At 66.4% G+C, this 22205-nt stretch overlaps 1 protein-coding gene across 3 annotated transcripts; it reads left to right on the forward strand.

Annotated features, from left to right (window-relative positions):
- The first annotated feature begins 1232 nt into the window (after positions 1–1232).
- Positions 1233–22159, forward strand: LOC102942679 (alanine aminotransferase 2). 3 transcript variants are annotated; one of them, XM_043538947.1, is made up of 13 exons: positions 1324–1341; positions 8201–8325; positions 8810–8963; positions 12619–12708; positions 13386–13494; positions 14532–14665; positions 15544–15787; positions 16662–16741; positions 17130–17266; positions 17965–18139; positions 18443–18598; positions 20623–20735; positions 21082–22159. In XM_043538947.1, the coding sequence occupies exons 3-13, from the start codon at positions 8832–8834 to the stop codon at positions 21170–21172; spliced, it is 1461 nt and encodes a 486-aa protein (XP_043394882.1). In that variant the 5' UTR covers positions 1324–1341; positions 8201–8325; positions 8810–8831; the 3' UTR covers positions 21173–22159. The 3 variants fall into 3 exon arrangements, with proteins under 3 accessions (XP_037747775.1, XP_043394882.1, XP_037747776.1); XM_037891847.2 differs by lacking the exon at positions 8201–8325 and having other exon boundaries at positions 1233–1341; XM_037891848.2 differs by lacking the exons at positions 1324–1341; positions 8201–8325 and adding an exon at positions 8415–8528.
- Positions 22160–22205: the final 46 nt, after the last annotated feature.

Raw genomic sequence — 22205 nt, forward strand, 5'->3', positions numbered from 1 at the left:
TCCAGCTGTCAGCTGTGGGGCTAGCCTGACAGTTGGGCTGGGATGGCCCCAGCCGGGCCAAGGGACAAGCCAGACCTGACTCCTCGTGGCATGTGGCTGGCAGCAGGGAGGAGAGGGCAGCAGTGGGTCAGGCAAGGGGGTGCCCAGGAGGGGTTCACTTACTGGGGCTGATGGTCACCAGGCAGCTCCGGGCTGTAACAGCCCCGACCCCCCGCCAGGTGGTCCTTGTGTGGGTGGGTCCTAGCACAGACCCCCCTGGGACGGGCGTGGTGCAAAGAGCCAACTCAGCTGGCCCTGACTGGCAGAAAGGCCGGGTACAGGCTGGCCCATGGAGCCTGGGTGCCCCTCTCCCTCCAGGTATGGCTGGCAATTGGAGATGAGTTCCCTGCTGCCCCGCCCCCAGAGTTGCGCCCACCCCCCAGGCACAGGACAAGGCCCCAACAGTGGGGCTGCCCCTCCCCAGTGCTGGATCCCAGTGACCACCACAGCCAGCTGCAGGGACGGGCTCGCAGACACTAGCCCCACAGGGGAGAGGGCACCGTGGCTCCGTGCATGGGACAAGCATAGGAACCTGCTCAGCCCTCGTGGGGGAGGCAGGGCTATCCTCCACTAGACAGGGGGAAACTCAGGTAGAGACTGGGCAGGGCCCGTGTCTCAGAGGGCAGGTGCTGGGCACTTGTGAATGTCGGCCCCTATAAGGGGTCTCAGCTCATGCACCCAGCCCCCCAAAAAACGGCACGCACGAATGACTGGAATCCAGTGACCCAAGGCGGCCTGTCCCAGGGTGCTAGGGCAGGGATCCACGCCCCCAGCCCCCGGGCACCGCCGGAGCCACCCTGCAGGGCTCCCACCCAGAGGGCAAGCCCTGGGCATTCACCCTCTCAGCTGGGCGAACTCGCCCCCCCGCCATGTGTCGCTGAGGGAGCGCAGGGTGTGCGCCTCCTCTCCAACAGCCGAAGGGCGTCGCGTGGGCTGGGGCAGGCCAGACCCCAAGTGTTATCTGGGTTCGACGGACGCCTGCCCCAGCCCACTGGCCCCCGGCTCCGCTCCAGCCCCCCCGGGGGGAGGGATGGAGGCGGGCGGTGGGAGTGGCTGGGGGAGCTGCCGGGGGTGCGGCAGGGGCGGGCTGGGGAGACCCAGCTCTTTACATTTCCTGAGCCGGCTGGGGCTGCCCCCGCCAGGCAGCTGCTCCTGGAAAGGTCACGCAGCTGCTCCGGCTGCACACTGAGCGAGGCGACGCCCTCCCAGCCGCCCGCCGCAGCCCTGCCACAGGCTCCGGGGAGCGTGCGCTGGCGGGAGGGAGCCCCTGGGAGCCGAGGAGAGTGCCAGCCCCCCAGCGAGGTGAGTGCCAGCCCGAATGGGCAGCCCCTTGCGCTCTGTGTTCCCAGGGCTGCCTGGACCCGGGGCAGGGCACCAGCCTTTGGGTCCTTTGGGTGGCTGATGCCCAGCAGCGCCCCCTGCAGCCTGGCACGGAGGGAGCAGCTCCCATGAAGCTTTGCTTTATGCCCCGCTGCTCCCCTAGCCCAGCCCAGCACGTTCCCTCCAGGGCTACCTGGGCTGGGGCAGCTGCCAGGGCAGGGCAGCAGGGGGCGCTGGCTGGTCAGGTCACAGCCCCTTGCAGTGGGGAGAGCAGGGCTGTTCACTGGAGCTCACCCACGGGTGGGACCACCCAGGCCAGGCAGCTCTTCTCCGTTGTCCCGCTGTGACTATCTCAGGCGGCGGGGCTCCCCCTCCCCAACATTATGCCCCCAGGGCTGTGCCCGACACCCGTGTTCCTTGGCTCAGTGTCATCCCACTGCTTTCGATTTACCCCCTGGCTCCCCCTTCCATGGTCCCGTCCCCTGGTGCCACTCCTCCTGGGCAAGGCCTGGCGGGACACAACCTTGCGGCTCCAATCCCCGATGCTTCGGGCGGCTCAGCTCTGGACATCCTGCTCTGCGCCAGTGTTGGTCTGGTACTGCAGGGTCCAACACCGGCTCTGTGTGCGGCACCTGGAGGCTCCGGGGCAGGAGGCCCCTGGGTCTGCAGTCCCAAATCACCCTGGGCAAACGCATCCACGTCCCACTGCAAACTCCTGCCTGAGTCATTCGGGGGCTGGGGATTGGGCTCTTCCCCATCCAGAGCAATCGCTGCGTTTCCAGCCGCGGTGCTGGGCCCTGCCCCATGTCCCCTGCGCTAGTTCTCCATCCTCGCTGCCTGTCCAGCTGCGGTGCTGGGCCCTGACCCATGTCCCGTCTCCCCCAGCCGCGGTGCTGGGCCCCTCCCCCTGTCCCATGTCCCCTGCACTAGTTCTCCGTCCTTGCTGCGTGTCCAGCCGCGGTGCTGGGCCCTGCCCCTTGTCCCATGCGCTAGTTCTCCGTCCTTGTGGGGTTTGCAGCTCGCCACACGTCATGTCATCTGGGCAGCGTCATTACTGGTAATTGCACCAGTTGGGGGGCGGAGGGGGAGGGTCTGTTTATTCGGAGCGGGGTGGGGAGCGACTGCCCGCTCGGCGGGTGCTCCAGGCTGGTGCTGACGGAGCCAGTCTGGAAAGGGACTGGGAGTCTCAACAGCTGGTGATTGAGAAGGTGGGGCTGGGACCTGCAGCCCTGGCAGGAGGCCCAAGGCAGGAGGGGCCCAGCACCCCCCATGCAGCCTATCAGGTCCCACCAGGCCGGCACAGCCTCCGGCTGGGCTCAGCTCACATGGACTGATAATCAGTCAGGTCCACGTGGGTGTGTCAGCAGGGCCCTGCGGGTGCCACTTCTCCTTTAACCCTCCCAGTGCTGGAACCCGGGGAGGAGGGTGGCATAACCTCCTTCTCCCTGAATCTTCCTGCTTGGCTGGGAAGTGCAGCCAGGGGGCACCTGGATCGGGCACACCCCTGCCCTGACCTATTTCTGGAATCCCCACCTGTTCTGGGACGTTACCTTGAGCCTCTTCCTCACTGAGGGCCGGTGCCTTGGCCTGGCTGGGGCAACCAGAGTCTGATGGACCCAAGCAGGAGGGGGATTGCGGGCTAAGCCCTGGCAGGTGGCAGTGCCCTGGATGCAAACGGTGCAAACTCACCCAGACTCTGAGTCACCCTGAGCAGCTGGGGCAGGGAAATTTGGGAGGTGCCGAACTCACCCTGCTCTAGAGAGGGAACTTGCCGTACAGACTCCATGGAGCCGGGGGTTGTAACTGGACGAGCCAACTTCTGCCAGGGTGGCCTAAACCGGCTCAGCGGCTCCTGTGCACCTGGCTGAAGTTCAAGGGCTTCTCCATGGTCATTAGCATCACGTCATCGCACAGGAACCTGGGCTGGTCCCCAGGGACACGCCCCGGCCCCTGGCAGAGCCACGGGGCCGGGAGCTGGCTGAGAACCCCCAAGGCCACCCAAGAGCCACGTGCTGGGAATGGCGCTCAGGCCTCCTGCCTGCCTGGGCTCGAACCAGCGACTTGGCTGGATACCTGTGTATGTGGCAGGGCGGGAACATGGAGCCGATATCAACAGACATCCTAACAAAGCACAGCTGCGGGCTTTGGGGACCCGGGCGAGCGTGACAGCAGGAGAATTGGGGCTGGCCCCAATGCCCCAGTGCAGCGTGAGGGGCCGCTGTGCTGCAGGGAGCAGGGTGGGGCTCAGTAGAGGGCGTTCTCTCACAGTCAGTGCTGACCCTAATACCCAACAAGCAGCAAGGGGCGCTGTGCTGCCAGGAGACTCACTAGGGGGCGCTCTCCCCTGGCAGACAATGTTGGCCCCAATGGCCCAGCCCCGCACTAGGGGGCGCTGTGCTGCAGGAGGTGCCATCTTTTGAATGAAGCCTACGACCGAGGTCCTGCCCGCTTGGTGGCCATTAAAGATCCCAGGGTACGTTTGCAGGCGTACAGGAGTTACTCCCCTGTCCTGGCCAAATCCCAGTGGCCATGATTCCACTGCATCCCCTTTAATTTCAGCTGGACACAGGATTCTTCTTCACTTCCTCTCCTAAAGCGCTCTGTGCTGTTACTGCTCGCTGGGACGGCTGCTGCGCTCCACCCCAGCAGTGGCTGCAGGAATCCCTCAAGGGTTGGCGCTTGTAAATCAGTGTATTAATCACCTTGGGGTTCTTGCGGTGTGACTGTGCCCCCTGGCCCAAGTGTCCTTCCCCTGGCTCCCTGGGCTGGGGGCCGGTCCCCTTGCCAGCGCTAATGGGGGGGGGGTTTACAAGGCTCAGCTCTGCCTGGTGCCAGACTTCCACCTGTTGGCTCTGCCCACTGGCGCTCTTCCCCTCACCAACCTCCCGGCAAGATCCAGAGACACCCCTCCCAATGCCCCTTTGCTGGGTTAAATAGCCACGGGAGGAGAACTCGAGCCGGGGGGCCAGTGGGAGAAGGGAGATGGAAACGGACTGGAGAGCTGCACTGAGGTTGCTGAAGGCAGTGCAAGCTGCAGAGGGGAAGGCGCTCGCACCGACAGGAGCCAGAGTTCAGGAAGGGCAAGGAGCTGAGCCCAGGCCTGGCGGAGCAGAGGGGCAGCGGGTGAGGGCGTTACAGGGTGGCTGCTCCAGACAGGAGGCGCTGCAGTGGAGGGGACATTCTCCTGCACAGAGAACTTGGCGTTCGGGGACCCGGCCATGTATAAGCTGCAGTGATAGCTTTCGGCTACGCGGGAGCCCTGCAGGAATGATCAGAGCAGCAGACTGGCAGCCAGGATGCCCTATTCCTGGCTCTGCCATTGGCTCACTGCGTGACCTTGGGCAAGTCATGGCCCCTCTCTGTGCCTCAGTTTCCCCATTGGGAAATGGGGCCCACCCTGCTCTCCCAAAGGGACTGCGAGGTGTCAAGCACGTTGAGATTCCTGGAGGGGAGTCGGTCTGCTTGTGCTGTAGGGACCCAGGGACTGATGCAAAGCCAACCTGCCTCAGAGCTTGGCAGCGGCAGAGGGGAGAGCGCCCCCTACTGAGTCACTTGCCCTGTTCCCCTCAGCACAGCGCCCCCTTGTGCCGGGCAGGGGCATTGGGGTAGGGGCACTCTGCCCTTGCAGTTAGCGCTCTCCCCAGTGCCCCAGCAGAGTTTCATGTGGCTATGGGATTCCGCTTCACTCCCTGTCCCAATCTGCTGTGCCGTATTTCTGCTGAACGACTGCCATGCTCCACCCCAGAAATGGCTGCATTTCAGTGGTGGGGGAAGGGAGCCCCGTACACAGTCTGCAAAGCAGAGCACACTGGGGTGACAGTCACCCCAACGAGGCTCAGAACTGGGGAGAGAATGGCTCAGCTGCTCCCTGACACCGGCTTCCAGCCCCTCAGTGCCCAGGGGACTCGGGCCCCGCAGTCCCCACCCAGGCTGGCTGGTTGACTGGCCCAGGAAGATTTCACTGGGTCCAGCCCATTTGGATTGGGCAAGAATCAGCCAGAGCCGTTGCCCCAAACTGAACCCCAGAGCTCTTGAGGGCTGTAAAATCCCCAGCCCGTTCGCTGATGGCTGAGCCAGGGAGACCCTGGTCCCGCTCAGTGGATCCCTGCGGCGGTGGGGTGCAGGGCCCTTCTTGCGCTAACCCCAGATGCCGAAGAGCTGGTTCGGATTGTTTCCAGCTCACCCAGCTCAACTGAAAACTCCGGCTCCTCCGCCCCAACCTCTGCCCACTGCTGAAATTCCCCTGTGAGCACCACGGCCTTGGATCATACCGGCCCCCGGCCAGCACTGTGAAACCAATTCCTCGCTGCACAGCGGGCCCCTCACCCCACTCCCTGTGGCCCTGGCTGGTCCGGCTCCATGCCGCTCTGCCTGCCAAGGTGCCCCCTTCACTCCACAGTGAGGTGGTGCCGTGCTTGAGGGGCAGTGAAGGCCATTGTGCCACACTGTCTGCATCCCTGCTCCCATCGCCCTATTCTGGGGAGGAGCGGCCTCCCCTGAGTGGATCGCAGGCCGCTGGGTGGCTCCGTGCCCAGAGCTGGGTGCAGTTGATGTTCTCCTGCTGGCCCTGTGATCACCTCAAGCGGGGATGGTGGACTTGAGCATGGCTGAGCACCCATTACCCTAGGTCAGCCGGCGCAGGCTGGGCCCGGGGCCTCTGGCTGGCTTTGGGAGAGCCCAGCTGGTTGCCCAGCTCAGAGAGGGTCAATGACCATGAGATTCAGGAGTTATCAGTGGGTCCCTGTTCTAGGCTTTTCCCCTCCCATGGCTATTATTAATTCCTGAAATGCTTTAAAAACTCCACCTATTGACAGGAAAGCTCCTGCATCATTAACGGGTCACGTGGGTGAGCTGGAACACTCAGTAACAATCGGTCTCTCACCTTCTATGGTGGGTCTCAAAGTGCTTTACCAAGGTGGATGAGCACTGTAACAAACTGTTCTATTGTGTGCCATATGCACTATACTGCCAACAGACAATGGAGATTCTCCTCTACACCAAGTGGCATGAGCCAGTGCTTTCAGGACTGGTTAATCTGAGCTGCCTATGCAGGATGGCAGCAGGTCCTGGGTGGTCACTCACAGATACTATCCCCATGTTACAGAAGGAGAAACTGAGGCACAAAGAGATTTATCTGACTCAACCAAGCTCACAGAGCAAGTCAGGGATCAAACCCAGGTGTCCGGGTTCCCAGCCCCACCCCCTGCCTACGAGACGAGGCTGCCTCCCCGGATCAGTCCACTTGAATTGTTTAACCTGCCGGGACCCAAGCTCAGTTGGGTTCTACAGTTGGTGACATCGTTAGCGCCCGATACTTGGGAGACAGCCCAGCCGGCCTCGGGCTCAGGCAGGTGAGGGGTGACTTGAGGCGTGTTCCCGTAGGTGGCTGGAGGGCAGCAGAACGTGATGGCTTCTGTCCCGGCTGGGCCACTGACTCACTGTGTGACCATGGGCAAGTCCCTTCCCCTCTCCAGGGTTTGGGGGAAGGGTGGGGCCATGAACCACCCACCCTTCTCAGGTGGTTCCCAGAGGCTGGGACCTATGGCTGGTGGGTATGTGTCACCCCTGCCCCTGGCTGCAGTGAGGCGGCCCACATAAGAACCCAGGCAGATCATCTGAACTGTTCAAGTGTGTCTCATAAGCTCTATACTGCTGCAGCTAAGGGAGAGTCTCCTTTACCCCAAGTGATCCAGGCCTAGTGGCAGAAGGTGCCTGGTTTTCTCTCCCTGCTGCTGGGCATTAAGCCTGGGTTGGCCAAGGAGGCAGGTCCCATTTGAGGGGGGGGGTGTCACTTTGCCCCAAGGTTCTCTGCCTTGAAAGGTGAGGAGAACGGGGGGACCTGGCCTCACCCTCTTCCCAGCACTGGCTGTGGTGAGTGGGGGGGCTGTTGACCCACCCAGGAACGGCCCAGAGGGGTGACGTACTGCCAAGCACCGAGTTCCCCACCCTGCAGCACAGCTCCCCCTACTGCCGCACCAGGGAACTGTGATCAGCGGTGACTCAGAGACGAGAGCGCCCCCTGCTGAGCCTCCCAGCCCACTCGCTGCAGCGCTGGCTCAGAGGGGAGCGCACCCCCTACTCCCTGCAGTGAGTGGCTCTGTGGGCTGGCGCGTTCAGCGGACCTGTTCCCCGGTTTTGCCGCCTCATGTGCGGAGGGAGTTGTGCTCCAGGCCTGGCCTGGTGGACACAGTGACCTGGGCTCCGCTGGGTGGGTGGGGCTGTAACATCGCTCAGCGCCCCTGCCCGCTCCCCAGCCTGATACCCCCTTAGCAGGCTGTGGTGAGAGGAGCCCTCTTCCTTGGCCCCTTTGGGCAGCCCCACAGGTGTTACTGGGCACATCCCAGCATCCCAGCCCGCGGGCCTGTAGAAAGGCCTCTGGTGTGTATGTGTCTACAGTGTGCTCCACTGCCCTCTACTGGATGGAATCAGAACCACTTGACTGTGTGTCCTAGGCCCCGTACCACCTGTGGCTGGTGGCGATTCTCCTTTAGCTCCAGTTGCAGGAGCCAGGTGGCGGGGAGCCTGGGCACCGTTCTGAGTGGTGGCACCGTGACAACCACGACAGCCACTGGCAAGATACAGGGGCCTCCGGCTCTGTTCCGGACGCCCCAGGCCCATCGTTAGCCATCCAGCCTAGCCCTGCCGAGCCCCGGCAGCCCCCCGGGCCAGGAGCGCGGGAAGGGGGAGATAAAAAGTCCAATTTCCCTCCTGGAGCCTGGTGAAAAACACTGTGGGGGGCTGGGGGGGGGGGCTTTCTGCCATTGTGCCAAATGGGCTCCAGTCCTGGCAGGCTCCCAGGGCCTCCCGCGTCCCTTTCACTCCCTTTTCTTCTCCCTCCCAGGCCTGTGTCTCTTTCAGCACCGGGCTGTCTCCTCCCCCGCGCCCCCCGCCCCCCTTTCTGCCCCTTCTGCCCGGTATTAAAGAGCTTCTGCGCCGGGGAACCCGGGGCGCCTCCCGAGCAGCTGGGTAGGTGCTGGCGTCCCGCGGGGGGTCACGCCTGGCTGGGGAGGGGGAGGGAGCAAGACAAGGACCAAGTCCCTGGAGGCTCCGGGGTGGGGTGGGGGGAGGGAACTGGGCCAGGGAAGAGGGGAGGGAGCAAGACAAGGACCAAGACCCTGGAGGCTGCCGGGGGACGGGGGGAAGAGCCAGAGCCCAGATCCCTTCCCCTGGTCAGTTTCCTTCCCTCCCTCCCCGGGCACCTGCCGCCCCCATCCCCCCCCAGCCCGGATCCGCGGCTCCCCCTCAAGCCCCAGCTCCAGGGACGTCCCCCCGCCAGCTCCCCGCTGCTCCCGGGCGGCTCCCGCGGCATGAAGGCTCTGCAGGCTGCCGGGGCTGCGCGGGTGGCAGCGGCTGCGCTCAGCCGGGCACCCCCGGGGGCCCCGAGCCCCGGGCGCCCCGGCGCCCCGCTGCCGCCCCCGGCTCTCAGCTCCCTCCCCTTCTTGCCTTGCAGAGCCCGGGCGGATCTGGCCAGGATGGCGGAGAACGGGCTGCGGGACAAGGTGCTGAGCCTGGACTCCATGAACCCGTGGGTGAAGCGGGTGGAGTACGCGGTGCGGGGCCCCATCCTGGCCCGCGCCGTGGAGCTGGAGGAGGAGCTGCGGCAGGTAAGGGGCAGAGCCGCCCCCTGGATCGCTCGGCTGGGGCCTCACCCCGCGCCCGCCCCGGCTGTCCAGGCTGGTTGAGTCGCCAGCCCCTCGGGGCAGGGACCCGCTGTGCAGTTTGTACAGCGCCTGGCACTGCGCGGCCGCCCGCTCTCGGGGGCCCCTGGGGCGCTGCCGGAATAGACACGGTGTTGTTAGTAAGAGTTAGACCCCTTCCGCGGGCGAGGCGGGCATCACCATGGGCAGGTTCTCTCAGCAGTGCCCACTGGGCCCCCTGGCCTCCCTGTGCCCCCCAGTGCCTGGACACCTGTCCCCCTGGCCCCCCAGTGTCTGAGCACCCTGCCCCCTGGCCTCCCAGTGCATGGGCACTTTGCCCCATGCCCCAAGTGCCTGAACCCCCTTCATGGGCCCTGCACGAGCCCTCCCTGGGTCCGATCCTGAGCAAGGCCCCCCAGCTCCTCTTGAAGCCCATGGGAAGCATCTCCTGGGCATGGGCCCTGCTTTCCTCTGAGAGCACAGCGCCAGGCTCCTCTGACAGCTGCCCTCCTGTCATCGCGTCCCTGGCACCCAGGAGGGCGCCCAGCTGCTGATTTCTTCCCTCCGTGCTGGGAAGCCCAAGGTCTTGAGCAAAGCCCTGGACGTTGCCTGTGAATTAGCCGCACTTAGTGCCCTCAGCCCAGAGCCCTGTGCAGACTCTGTGGGTGCATTTCCCAGGAGCCTGCCAGCACTACGGAAATGCAGCCGCTTCTGGGGTGGAAAGGGGCAGCGCGCAGTAGGGCCAGGCAGCAGGCCAGGAAGGGAAGACAAACTCCACGTGGAACTGCAGAGGCGCGGGGGCAGGGGGTGATACTCCAGGCACCGAGGAGCTGATGGGCAGGAGAGAGACTGCTTACACTTGCAGGCCCTCAGTTCTGGGGCTGGGACATCCTCTCCCAAGGGGTGGAGCGGGAGCCCAGTGCCTGCCACGCTGACAGATCCTGCCAGACCCCAGGGACTACCACACTGGCCGTGCCCTCATCCGGCGCCCTGTCTGGTTCTGCCTAGTCAGGCCACCCCACCAGCTGGAAGGTGAGGCAGGGGCGGGGCCAGTCACCAGGGTTACACTTGCACCTAGGCTTGTACTCTGCACACCTGGGCGCAGGTGTCTCCCTGGCCTGACATGGGTGGCTCACTTACATAACCTGGCTCCAATCCCTGTGTCACTCTTCCCCTCTCCTCCCTCTGTCCCCACGCCAGGACCCAGGCTGAGGCAGGAGGCTCCCAGAGGGAGGTGATCCAGGGCTGGGAGCTCCCATCTCAGGCACTGGCTGCCGCTCCGGCAGGTAGCTCTGTGCAGGGGGCTCAGCGAGGTGCTGTCCATGCCCGCTAGGGCTGGGCTGCGTCTCACTGTCCTGGTGAACGTGCTAGTGGTGGTGATGTGCGTGCAACCACGTGGCTCGGGGGGATCCAGTAAGGGTTAATGGGTGGGCAGGTTACGGCCCAGGCAGGCTCCATGCCGCCTTGCCAGGGATGGCCGCTCCCTCACACTGAAGGGCGGGGGGGACATCCCTCCTGCCCTGACAGCCACTGACAGCCGCAAGGTCTGGGCCCTTCCTGCCCGTTCCTGGCACTGTCTGGTCTGGCAGGTGCAGGCAGGCTCCAGGACAGGGGCTTTGACAGCCTCGCTCCCCCTGGCACAGGGCGTCCGACTCGGGAGCAGTGACCGTCCTGCCAGCCTGGCCTAACACAAGCAGCTGGCCAGGGCCGGGAGTGGCCGACAGCCCAGTCAGGGCGTAGCGGGTGCAGTGGCACTGGCCAAAGAGAGGCTCCAGGTCTGTGTGTAACCCCTGCCCTGGCTGAGACCTGTAACCAACCTGCACACAGAGCCAATCTGTGGGCACTTAGGGCTCCAGGGTACCCCGGGGCTGCGTGCATGGGCACCTCCAATAACTCATCAACAGTCGGGTTGGGATTTGAATCCTCTTGCTCCAAAAACCCAGGCTCTGCCACTTGAGCTAGAGGAGAATCTCCTTGAGCTGTGAGCAGTACAGGGCCTATGACACAGAGCTGGGCAGTGCTGAGTCCATGAAAGAGAGGGCAGTGGTGTGTGGGTGTGGTCTCAGCAGCCAGGCCTCCCCTCCTCTCCCAACAGGCTGTGGCTGTCCCCTGCCCAGTGACTGCTGCATGCTATGAAGTGCCAGGGGGGCAGAGGTTGTGCCCTCTGTAGTTAGCAGTGGCAGCAGGCTGGGTAGGCCCCTGGCTGGGAGGGTTCCTCTGGCACCAGCAGGTTATGCTTTCCCAGGCCTCATGGCATGGTGCCACCTTGCAGGCTGCTTTGGCTGCCTCTCCTGCAGCTTGCGGTCAAAGGAGCCTGTCTCTCTGCCAGCCTCTGACCAACCACCACAAGGGATGGCCCGGTCCCCTGCACGGCCCCCATGCCCGTCCTGGATTGCGTCCAGCTGGCTTGGCATGTGTCACGTCCCCACCACGTAGCCCACGTCCCCAGGTCCATGCCATTGCTCTGCACACACAAGCGGGGTCCCTCGTCCCTGCACGGGGTCTGGGCTCAGTCCCCTGGGGGCCCCAGATGGGGGTGGGGGAGACAGCCTGTCCCATCCCAGCAGCTGGGACACAGTGGAGCCCGCTCTCCCTCTCGCCCGGGCCCTGGGGGCGCCTGGGCCCTGGGAGGGGCAGCACAGAGCAGAGGGCATCATGGACGGAGCTGAGAAAGGCCTGCCCTGCCTGGGGTCCTGGGGATGGGCAAGCATCCCTGGGCCGTGGGGCATGGGCTTGGGACAGGCAGGCCAAGCCCAGAGCCACTCGGCTCCTTGCAGCTCGTGTGCCCTGCCAGGGCCGGGCGCTGCCCTGGTTCTCGGTCCCTGATGGCCAACCGGAGCAGCGCAGGGCATTCCCGTACCGGGCTGACTCTGTGTATTTCTTGTGCAATGCCTGGTGCAGAGTGTTCACCCGCACAGGTCAGGGCAGGCATGTGGCGAGGGGCAAAGTCCCTGGGGGCGGGGTGGGGGCACTTTCCCCAGCTGATCCTGGAACCAAGTGCAGCGTCCCAGGCTCAGGGTGACGCAGGAATTCTTGCTTCCGAGACGCGTCATCCCGAGGGCACTGACCTCCCTGCCTGCGTGGGTGCTCCAAGCTGGGCATGCAGCCAGGCCTGGGACGCCCCGGCCCCGCCCACAGGAGGCGCTGTGGGGAGAGGGGGCAGGAGTGCCGGTGCAGGAGCCTGGCTGGCAGGGACCCAGCAGCTCTGCTCCGGCCTGGCTCTGTGGGGTGGGTGCGACGGCTGCGGGGCAAGTCGAGGGCTGCAAGGCAGGTGCGGCAGGAATCCGCCAGCTGGCGGCCTCAATCAGAGCCCCTCACTGCAGTGCTGCGGTGGGCAGCGGGACGTGCTCGCCCCCCACAACCACAGCCCGCTTAGGGACACCAAGGCCCCAGGGTGGCGCTAGGGGGTGCTGTGCTGCAAGGCAGGGGTGCATCAGTAGGGGGCGCTCTTCCCTCTGGATGCAGGCCCCGGGGTGGCGCTAGGGGCGCTGTGCTGCACGGCAGGGGGCGCTCTCCCCGCTGGATGCAGGCTGGGTATCATAGCTGGGGGAGGTAGCGCCCTGGCAGGGGCAGCTTTCCCGGTGTTGGCTCCGTTCTCCCTCCTCCCTCTCTGCTCCCACAGGGTGTGAAGAAGCCTTTCACAGAGGTGATTAAAGCCAACATCGGCGATGCCCACGCCATGGGCCAGCGCCCCATCACCTTCCTGCGCCAGGTACAGCAGGGCTCTGCCACCGCCGGGAGTGGGAAATATGGGGGGGAAAAGGGGTGACCCCGCCCTCCGATCTGAGTTTGGGGGACAGGCCTTGGGCTGGGCCCCTGCCGCTCTGTGGGTGGGGGTGGGGATGCGGAGGGAGCTGGAAAGAGCCTGTGACGAGTTTGGGGGTGGGCTATAAAACCCAGCCAGTGTGGCTAGTACCCCTCTGCCTTTGTGCAGGGGACACTGAGGCACAGGGAGGGAAGGGTTGTCTCTGAGGTGGCTCATGGCACCAGTTGTGGAGCCAGCAATAGAAGCCAGGAGTTCTGGCACCCAGCCCCTCCCCTGCCCCTGGCTCTAACCACTGGCCAGAACTGCTGGGCCATTAGACCAGAGCAAGGGGGCACAGGACCCAGACAGTGGGGATGAAAGGGCTCAGGAGCCTGTGGAACTCACTGCTGCAGGAGCTTGGTAACTCCGGGCATGGGCTAGACGCTGACAGCCCTGAACTGAGACGCTGCCAAGTTAGGACTCGAGGCTCCTCCCTGCAGCCCCATCACACGGAGCCGGGGGCCCTGCTGGTCCCCGAGTTCCCTGTCAGCCAGGCTGCTAGGCAGGGAGGGCTCCTGGGGTGGGGGCAGCTGCGTGGCTGTGGGGTGGAACGTGGAGCAGTCTTGAGGCTTTGTGCCCTGCAGGTCAGCGCCTTGTGCCTCTACCCCGAGCTGCTGAGCAAACCCCTCTTCCCCGACGATGCCAAGCAGAGGGCACGCAGACTGCTGGCAGCATGCGGAGGGCAGAGCATCGGTGAGTACCCCCTCCCCCGGGGAACTCAGCCTGCTGCCCGTTGCCCCCCCCGCCCCCCGGGAACCCAGCCTGCTGCCCCCCGCAGGAACCCAGCCTGCCACCCCCCCAGGAACTCAGACTGGTGCCCCCACCCCGGAAACTCAGCCTGCTGCCCGTTGCCCCTCCCCCCCCCCCCCCGGGAACCCAGCCTGCCAGCCACCCCCCCAGGAACTCAGACTGCTGCCCCCACCCCAGGAACCCAGCCTGCTGCCCGTTGCCCCCCTCGGGAACCCAGCCTGCTGCCCCCCACCCCCCAGGAACTCAGACTACTGCCCCCCCTGGAAACGCAGCCTGCTGCCCCCCGCCCCCCAGGAACTCAGACTACTGCCTGCTGCCCCCTGGGAACCCAGCCTCCTGCCCACTCTCCCCCAGTCCAGTGTGCTGCCCGCCCCCCACAGCCCAATGGGCTGCCCATCCTCCCCCCAGTCCAGCTTGCAGCCCCCTCCCCAGTATGCTGCCCACCCGCTCAGGCCCAGGGCGCTTCCAGGCCCCCACCCAGCCACAGCAGAGTCACACGTGGCCCATACGAGACCTGCAGGGGCGCGTCCAGAGCCACATGGGACGTCTGCTTGGCTAAGGGCCCAGGCCTGGCCGCTCTGGGCGCACAGTGCCCACAGGCGAGGGCTGGCACGGCCTGGTAGCCTTGCTGGTGCCCTCGAGGGTGCCACATACAGAAGAGCAGGACCCTGGAATGTGTTAAAATCTCTGTGTAATCTACTGGGTGGCTTATGGGGGAGATGAGTTTGGGGGGCTCCGGCTGATACCCCAAATCCCCTGTCCCCGAGAGGGGCCCCTCCGGGGTGGATGGGTATCCCAGAGACGCTGTCCCTGTTCCCTGCATGGCTGACAGCATCTCTCCAACCGGGAGCACTAACCCCCGTGATGCAGCCCCCCCCCCAGCCGGGCCCCAAGGCAGCACCCCCTGGAGCCTCCTCTGCTCACCAGCAACCCCCAGCGTCTGCTACCCCAGGCCCTAGCTCGGGTCTCTCCCCTGCCAGGTGCCTACACTGCCAGCCCTGGCATCGAGATCATCCGCCAGGACGTGGCACGGTACATCGAGAGGCGGGACGGGGGCATCCCCGCCAACCCGGACAACATCTACCTGTCGACGGGTGCCAGTGATGCCGTCATGGTAGGGTGTCCCATCCCCCCCAGCAATGGGCACACGCGGGGGGCTGCAGGCTGGGACTGAGGGTTGGGGGGGAGTCCAGGAATGTGGGTCGGGAGTGAGGGGCACCAGCAGAGCTGGCGGGGGGGGAGCCCCAGGCTGGGCTAGCAGGGGGCCGCGGGTCGGGAGTGGGGGGCACCGGCAGAGCTTGGGGGAGGTCTCTGCTCCCACTGGGATCTTTACTCTCTCCCGTTCCTGAGCTCTCGGTGCCCCCGTGCCCGGGGAAGAGTTGGTCTCTCGCTCTGCTGCCTGGTTGCTGATGCCCCTGGAGCTCCCAGGACCCCTCCCCCTGAGCCCCTCCCTCCCCGCTCTGGGCCCTGGGCCACCCCTGTTGGCTTTACCCTCAGGGCAGCGCCCAGGGGGCTGGGACCCAGCTCTTACGCCAGCGTTGCCTGGGTGCTCGGGCAGCCTCACAAAGGGCCCTTTGTGCCATGCTGGGCACAGCCCTGGCAGACTGGCAGCCAAGGGCCTGCTGGGAACTCAAAGGCTGGGATAGTGGGGTGGGGGGAGGGATGACAGAGGGGGGCAAGAGGGGTATGGGGAGGCTGCCTCCAGGTAACCTCTGCGAGGAGCAATGGGGGGCAGGCGTCTGACCCAGCCCTGCACCCCTGTCCCTGGGGGTGGGGGGTGCTCCAGGGCCGTGTGAAGTGGTCCAGTGGGCACTGCCCAGAGCATCCGTGGCTCTTTGGTCCCAGCCCCCAGGGCCCTGCTGCTCCTCGGGGGGACCCCTGACCCAGACCCATTGCCACACCCTCGTGCCCCTCTGCCCCCCGGCTCTGCGGCCCCGGTGGACCCCGGGCCCCTGCCCGCCCTGCGCTGCCCATCCCTCCCTCTCTCCCCAGACCATGCTGAAGCTGCTGGTGTCGGGGGAGGGCCGGTCGCGGACGGGCGTGATGATCCCCATCCCCCAGTACCCGCTGTACTCAGCTGGCATCGCCGAGCTCAACGCCGTGCAGGTCAACTACTACCTGGACGAGGAGCAGTGCTGGGCGCTGGACGTCGGGGAGCTGCGGCGGGCCCTGAGCCAGGCCCGCGAGCACTGCCAGCCCCGGGTGCTGTGCATCATCAACCCTGGGAACCCCACGGGTACCGCCGGGGCGGGCAGGGAGGGGAATGGGACAGGGGCCTTTCTCCCCCGGGGGGCGCTGGCTCTGATCCAGCCCCAGGGCAGGGACTGCCAGGCTCAGTGGGGCCCGGGGGATCTCCAGAGGTGCCCGGCCAGCACCTGTCACCAGCCCTTAACTCGTTAACTGGCTCTTTTAACAAAGCTCCAGCTTCCCCCTCACCAGCCAGGGGGCCGGGTACTGAGAGGTCAGCGCAGGGGGGCCAGGCCCAGGTAGCAGCTGAGCCCCGCAGCCAGGGTCAGGCAGAGGCAGGGTGGACTAGGGGTTACAGCTGGGCATGGGAAGCCAGGACTCCTGGGTTCTATCCCAGCACTGCCAGACTCTGTATGACCTTGGGCCCATCTCATCCTCCCCCTGCCCCCACGCATCAGTTCCTGGCTGTAACACGGGGGCAACCCTGAGCCACCTGCCAATGGCCCGTGCTGGGAATTAATGTTTGTGAAAGGCTTTGAGATCCGTGGGTGGGCAGAGGAAAGGGGCAAGGCGACCCAGTGTCTGGGGCACTGGCACCACGATTTGGGTGCCATCCAGGCAGAGTGAGGGGCAATGGAGCGAACAGTCCAGCCCAGTGCTGTGCCCGCCTCCTGGCCTGTGCCCCCAGTGCTGGAGGGGACGGTGTGAGGGGCGGCAGGTCTATGGGACCCTGTATAGAGCTGTCCCCCAGTGCCAGGGTGGGTGAGGGAGGCCAAGGGGGCAGGAGATCGAGGCTGCTGTGGGGCTCTGTGTGGAGCTGTCCCCCAGTGCCAGGGTGGGTGAGGGCAGCGTGGGAGGGCAGGAGGTGCTGGCTGATGCGGGGCCTCCATGTCCCCCCTGATGGGCTTGTCCTGTGCCCACAGGCCAGGTCCAGAGCCGGAAATGCATCGAGGATGTCATCAAATTTGCGTGGGAGGAGCAGCTCTTCCTGATGGCCGACGAGGTGAGGGCAAGAGCCGGCTCCCAGCCCCGACTGCCCCACAGCCAGGCTCCCTGTCCCGGGGTGCGGCTATCTCGGGGGCGGGGGCGAGTGTCTCTTTTGGGGAGCCAGCCTGGCACCCCCCCACCAGAGGGGCGGGCAGAGCTCCGGGGCTGCCCATGCCCAGAGGAGTGGGCGGGGCTGTAGGGTCCCGTGGCCAGGTGGGTGTTGGCTCTGGCGTGGCCTGTAGGGTTGGCCGTATCCCTGGAGGTTTCATGATCACACAACGTCATCTTAATTAAAGATTCATCTTTGACTCCTGGAGACTCCAGGGCAATCCTGGAGGGTTGGCACCCCTAGGCCTGCCTGTGGGCCCGGTGGGCGCCCTGACCCCCCTCTTCCCCCCCCACAGGTCTATCAGGACAACGTCTATGCCGAGGGCTCCGAGTTCCACTCCTTCAAGAAGGTCCTTTTCGAGCTGGGCCCCATGTACTCGAGCGTGGTGGAGCTGGTCTCCTTCCACTCCATCTCCAAGGGCTTCATGGGAGAGTGAGTGGCCCCTGCCCGCCCCTGGGCTGCCCCACGCCCCGAGGGCAGCCTGCCCAGTGCCCGGGGCTTGGGGCAGAGCACGGCCAGCGGGAGCAGGGAGCGGGCAGCCCACTGAGTCAGCTGCTCAGGCCCTGCCCGGGACCCCCCGTCCAATCTTCGGGGCGGTTCTGACCCGGAGCTGAGCCCAGCCGAGCTGCTCACAGACCTGTACACGCAGCCCAACACCCCCCACGGCTTGTGTGTCGCGAAAGCATGACATGCCGGGCGGCACCGAGCCGTGCCCCTTTGCCCTGGGGTCCCAGAGACCTCGCCCCGCAGGGGGCGCCCCCATGGGGCAGGAGGGACACAGCCCCCAGGGCATTGAGGGGCGAGGTAGGGACTCATGGGGTGCCTATGGGGGGAGCAACAAGTGATCCCTCCCAGTAGTGGGAAGCCAGGCCCCAAACCCCAGGGGTCCCAGAGGGATGGAGGACAGGCCCTGCCCCCAAGAGTCTCAGAGGGAGGGAGAGCCAGGCCCTGCCCCGCAAGAGTCCCAGAGGGACGGGATAGCCAGGCCCTGCACCCCAGGGGTCCCAGAGGGAGGGGGGAGCCAGGCCCTGCACCCCAGGGGTCCCAGAGGGAGGGGAGCCAGGCCCTGCACCCCAGGGGTCCCAGAGGGAGGGGAGCCAGGCCCCATGTCTCACCCTCTCGTCCCCCAGGTGCGGGTTCCGCGGCGGGTACATGGAGGTGGTGAACCTGGATCCGGCTGTGCAGCAGCAGCTCTCCAAGCTGGTGTCGGTGCGGCTGTGCCCGCCCGTGCCCGGCCAGGTGCTGCTGGACGTCGTCATGAACCCACCGAAGCCTGGCGAGCCCTCGTACCAGAGCTTCATCCAGGTAAGTGCGGGGGGCTCGCAGCCAAGGCCCTGATCCCGGCCACCAGCCCCAGCCCCTCCCTGAGGGGCACCCCCCACCAGCCCCATGGGCATCTTACCCCATAGCCACCAGCTGCCCCCTGCACCAGCCCCAGGGAAGGCCCCATCCCCCCCCTCCACCACCCCTATGGGCCTCTCACCCTGACCCCCAGGCCCTGCTATACCCAAGTGCCTGTCGCCACTTCCCCCTGCCTGCAGCCCCTCCCTTCTCCCCCACAGCAGCCCCCTGCCACTCAGCGCTGTGGGTCTCTCTCTCGGCTCCCAGGAGAAGCAGGCAGTGCTGAGCGACCTGGCCCACAAAGCGCAGCTGACCCAGGAGATCTTCAGCCAGGTGCCCGGGATCCGCTGTAACCCCGTGCAGGGCGCCATGTACTCCTTCCCCAGGATCCAGATCCCAGCCAGGGCGGCTCAGGAGGCCCAGGTGAGAGCTGGGCATGGAGCAGCCTGGGGGGGCGGGGGTGCGGGAGCAGGGCCTAGGGTTGCCAGGTGTCCGGTTTTCGACCAAGGGACCCTGGTGGCTCCGGTCAGCACCGCTGTGTGGGCCGTTAAAAGTCCAGTCGGCAGCACAGTGCGGCTACGGCAGCTCCCTGCCTGCCCCGGCTCCGCGCGGCCCCGGAAGCAGCGGCCTGTCCCCCCTCCGGCTCCTAGGCGCAGGGGCAGCCAGGGGGCTCCAGGTGCTGCCCCCTCCCCACGCGCAGTTCCCAGCCATGGGAGCTGCGGGGGCAGCGCCAGCAGATGGGGCATCGCGCGGCAGGTGCCGGAGAGGGGACGTGCTGCTTCCGTGAGCTGCCTCGGGTAAGTGCCACCCGGGGCCCGCGCCCCTCACCCCCTCCCGCGCACCAACTCCCTGCCCCAGCCCTGACCCCCGCCCACCTTCCAAACCCCCCAGCCAGAGCCTGCACCCCCTCCTCCACCCCAAACCCCTGCCTCAGCCTGGAGCCCCCTTCCCACACTCCGAACCCCTCGGCTCCACCCCCCAGCCTGGAGCCCCCTCCTGCTCTCCAAACCCCTCATCCCCAGCCCCACCCCAGAGCCTGCACCCTCCAGACGGAGTCCTCTCCCCCTCCCGCATCCCAACCCACTGACTCAGCCCGGAGCCCCCCTCCCATACTCCGAACCCCTCGGCTCCACCCCCCAGCCTGGAGCCCCCTCCTGCTCTCCAAACCCCTCATCCCCAGCCCCACCCCAGAGCCTGCACCCTCCAGACGGAGTCCTCTCCCCCTCCCGCATCCCAACCCACTGACTCAGCCCGGAGCCCCCCTCCCATACTCTGAACCCCTCGGCTCCACCCCCCAGCCTGGAACCCCCTCCTGCTCTCCAAACCCCTCATCCCCAGCCCCACCCCAGAGCCTGCACCCTCCAGACGGAGTCCTCTCCCCCTCCCGCATCCCAACCCACTGACTCAGCCCAGAGCCCCCCTCCCATACTCCGAACCCCTCGGCTCCACCCCCCAGCCTGGAGCCCCCTCCTGCTCTCCGAACCCCTCATCCCCAGCCCCACCCCAGAGCCTGCACCCTCCAGACGGAGTCCTCTCCCCCTCCCGCATCCCAACCCACTGACTCAGCCCAGAGCCCCCCTCCCATACTCTGAACCCCTCGGCTCCACCCCCCAGCCTGGAGCCCCCTCCTGCTCTCCGAACCCCTCATCCCCAGCCCCACCCCAGAGCCTGCACCCTCCAGACGGAGTCCTCTCCCCCTCCCGCATCCCAACCCACTGACTCAGCCCAGAGCCCCCCTCCCATACTCTGAACCCCTCGGCTCCACCCCCCAGCCTGGAGCCCCCTCCTGCTCTCCGAACCCCTCATCCCCAGCCCCACCCCAGAGCCTGCACCCTCCAGACGGAGTCCTCTCCCCCTCCCGCATCCCAACCCACTGACTCAGCCCAGAGCCCCCCTCCCATACTCTGAACCCCTCGGCTCCACCCCCCAGCCTGGAGCCCCCTCCTGCTCTCCGAACCCCTCATCCCCAGCCAACCCCAGAGCCTGCACCCCCCAGAGGGAGTCCTCTCCCCCTCCCGCATCCCAGCCCACTGACTCAGCCCAGAGCCCCCTCCCACACCCAGAACTCCTCATTTCTGGCCCCACCCCAGAGCCCGCACCCCCTCCCACATCCCAACCCCCTGAGCCAGCCCAATGAAAATGAGTGAGTGAGTGAGGGTGGGGAGGGTGAGCGACCCGGAGGGGGAGGGGGGAATATGGAGTGAACGGGGGCGGGACCTCGGAGAAGGGGCGTGGCAGGGGCGTGGCCTCGGAGGAGGGAGGGGGCTTAGGGTGTTCAGTTTTGTGTGAGTAGAAAGTTGGCAACCCTCGCAGGGCCAGGGGAGAGCCAGGCACGGAGCAGCCTCGGGGATGGGGTTGGGGGAGCAGGTCCGGGGAGAGCTGGGCACGGAGCAGGCATCTCTGCTCCCCTCCCATCAGCCCTAAGCCCAGCCCTTGCTCCTCCCCAGGCCCGGGGCTTTGCCCCAGACATGTTCTTCTGCCTCCAGCTGCTGGAGGAGACGGGCATCTGCGTGGTGCCAGGGAGCGGCTTTGGGCAGCGAGAGGGCACCTATCACTTCAGGTAAGGGCCCCCCTGGCCACGCTCCGCACCCGGGTCCCCTGGGAAGGGCTGGCAATGTAGAGCCGGGAGAGACCCGGCGGTCTGCACCCCCGCTCGAATCCTGACACCCACCACCTCCGCCCGACTCCCACAGCTGCTCACACCCCCAGTCCTACCTGCCGTCCTCCTGCCCCTCAATCCTGACCCACAGCCCTGCCCCCTCGGGAGGTCTCTGACTCCCGCTTTCTCTTGTGCCCGCTTGCGCCCAGCTGTGCAGGGTGATGGGGGGTGTTAACGGGAGGGGGCGGGGGCTGGCAGGATGGGCTCAGCCAGATGCCCGGGGCTGAGGGGATCTCTCTGCCCACAGAATGACCATCCTGCCGCCTGTGGAGAAGCTCCAGATCCTGCTGAAGAAACTCAGCCAGTTCTATGCCAAGTTCACCCGGGAATATTCCTAAGGTGCTGCCCGGGGCAGCCGCCCGCTCTGCCCTGCCTGTCCATCCAGCGCCCGCCAGGGGCCGGGGCAGCTTCTCGCTCTGGCCGTGGGACTGGCAGGTGTCCATGCCCCCTCACTGGAATCCACCTGTACCAGCCCAGCTGCCCCGCTCGACGAGTGCTCCTGAGGGGTGCCAGGCACTCTGGGGCTGTGCCCTGCCCCCGACACTCCATCTCCCCCTCCCCGGCCTTTGGGGGTGGGGCAGCTCTGGCACAGGACACACCAGCACCAGGCAGCCATGTGCCAGCACGCTCGCAGCCCCTGCCCTCCCCGCCCCCGTGGCCCAGCTGGCTGAATTCCCCTAGCCCCGTGCAGCCTGCTGGGCACCGCTGGATGAGGTGCCCTGGCATCGCCAGCCAGTGGGACCTGCGGGTGGGCTCCAGCAGCACCCTCTGTGGTGCACCCCCATGCTCCCTCTCACGCACGTCCCCGGGCCAGGCTGTGTCACCAGCACTGCCCCTGCCCCCTGATCGAGGCCAAGCTCCAGGCGCCCACCAGCTCCTCCCCACCCACAGAGTGCCTTGAGCCATCTCGTCCTGAAGTGCCTTGTTCCCCCACCTCCTCTGCTGGCCCCCGTGCCCTGCGAGGGGGCAGCCCAGCGGCTCTGTCTGCCCCACAGGCCAGGCCAGCAGGGCTCCCTGCGCCACCCCCTTCCCCGGGCTACAGCGGGTCAGACAGAGCCACCCAGGGACCCAGGCTGGGCACACGGTGCCTGCCCAGGTGGAGAGCTGCCTGCCGGGGGCATGGACAGCTGCAGCCCACGGAGGGACGTGCCCAGCCCAGGAAGGTCTAAGTGTCCCTGTTTGAGCCTGCGGGGCTTTACTCTGCCCCTGCCCAGCTCGTCCCCAGGGCCTCCCTGCGCCCGGGTCCTGGGCAGAGACGCGGCCGGGGGCTGCGCATGGGCCTGGCCTGGAGCCCCCAGAGCAGCAATAAACAGTTAATGACTGAACAAGGGCTGCCATGCTGTGTATGGGGGGTGGAGGGTCATTGCTCTG

This window comes from Chelonia mydas, chromosome 2, assembly GCF_015237465.2.
Source record: "Chelonia mydas isolate rCheMyd1 chromosome 2, rCheMyd1.pri.v2, whole genome shotgun sequence".
Lineage (NCBI taxonomy): Eukaryota > Metazoa > Chordata > Testudines > Cheloniidae > Chelonia > Chelonia mydas.

Bases quoted from the DNA above. Each gene is read 5' to 3' on its own strand.
- LOC102942679 (XM_037891847.2), top strand. From the start codon at position 8,832: ATGGCGGAGAACGGGCTGCGGGACAAGGTGCTGAGCCTGGACTCCATG. The intron at 12,709-13,385 runs GTACAGCAGGGC...TGTGCCCTGCAG, and splicing joins CCATCACCTTCCTGCGCCAG to GTCAGCGCCTTGTGCCTCTA. The intron at 13,495-14,531 runs GTGAGTACCCCC...CTCCCCTGCCAG, and splicing joins ATGCGGAGGGCAGAGCATCG to GTGCCTACACTGCCAGCCCT.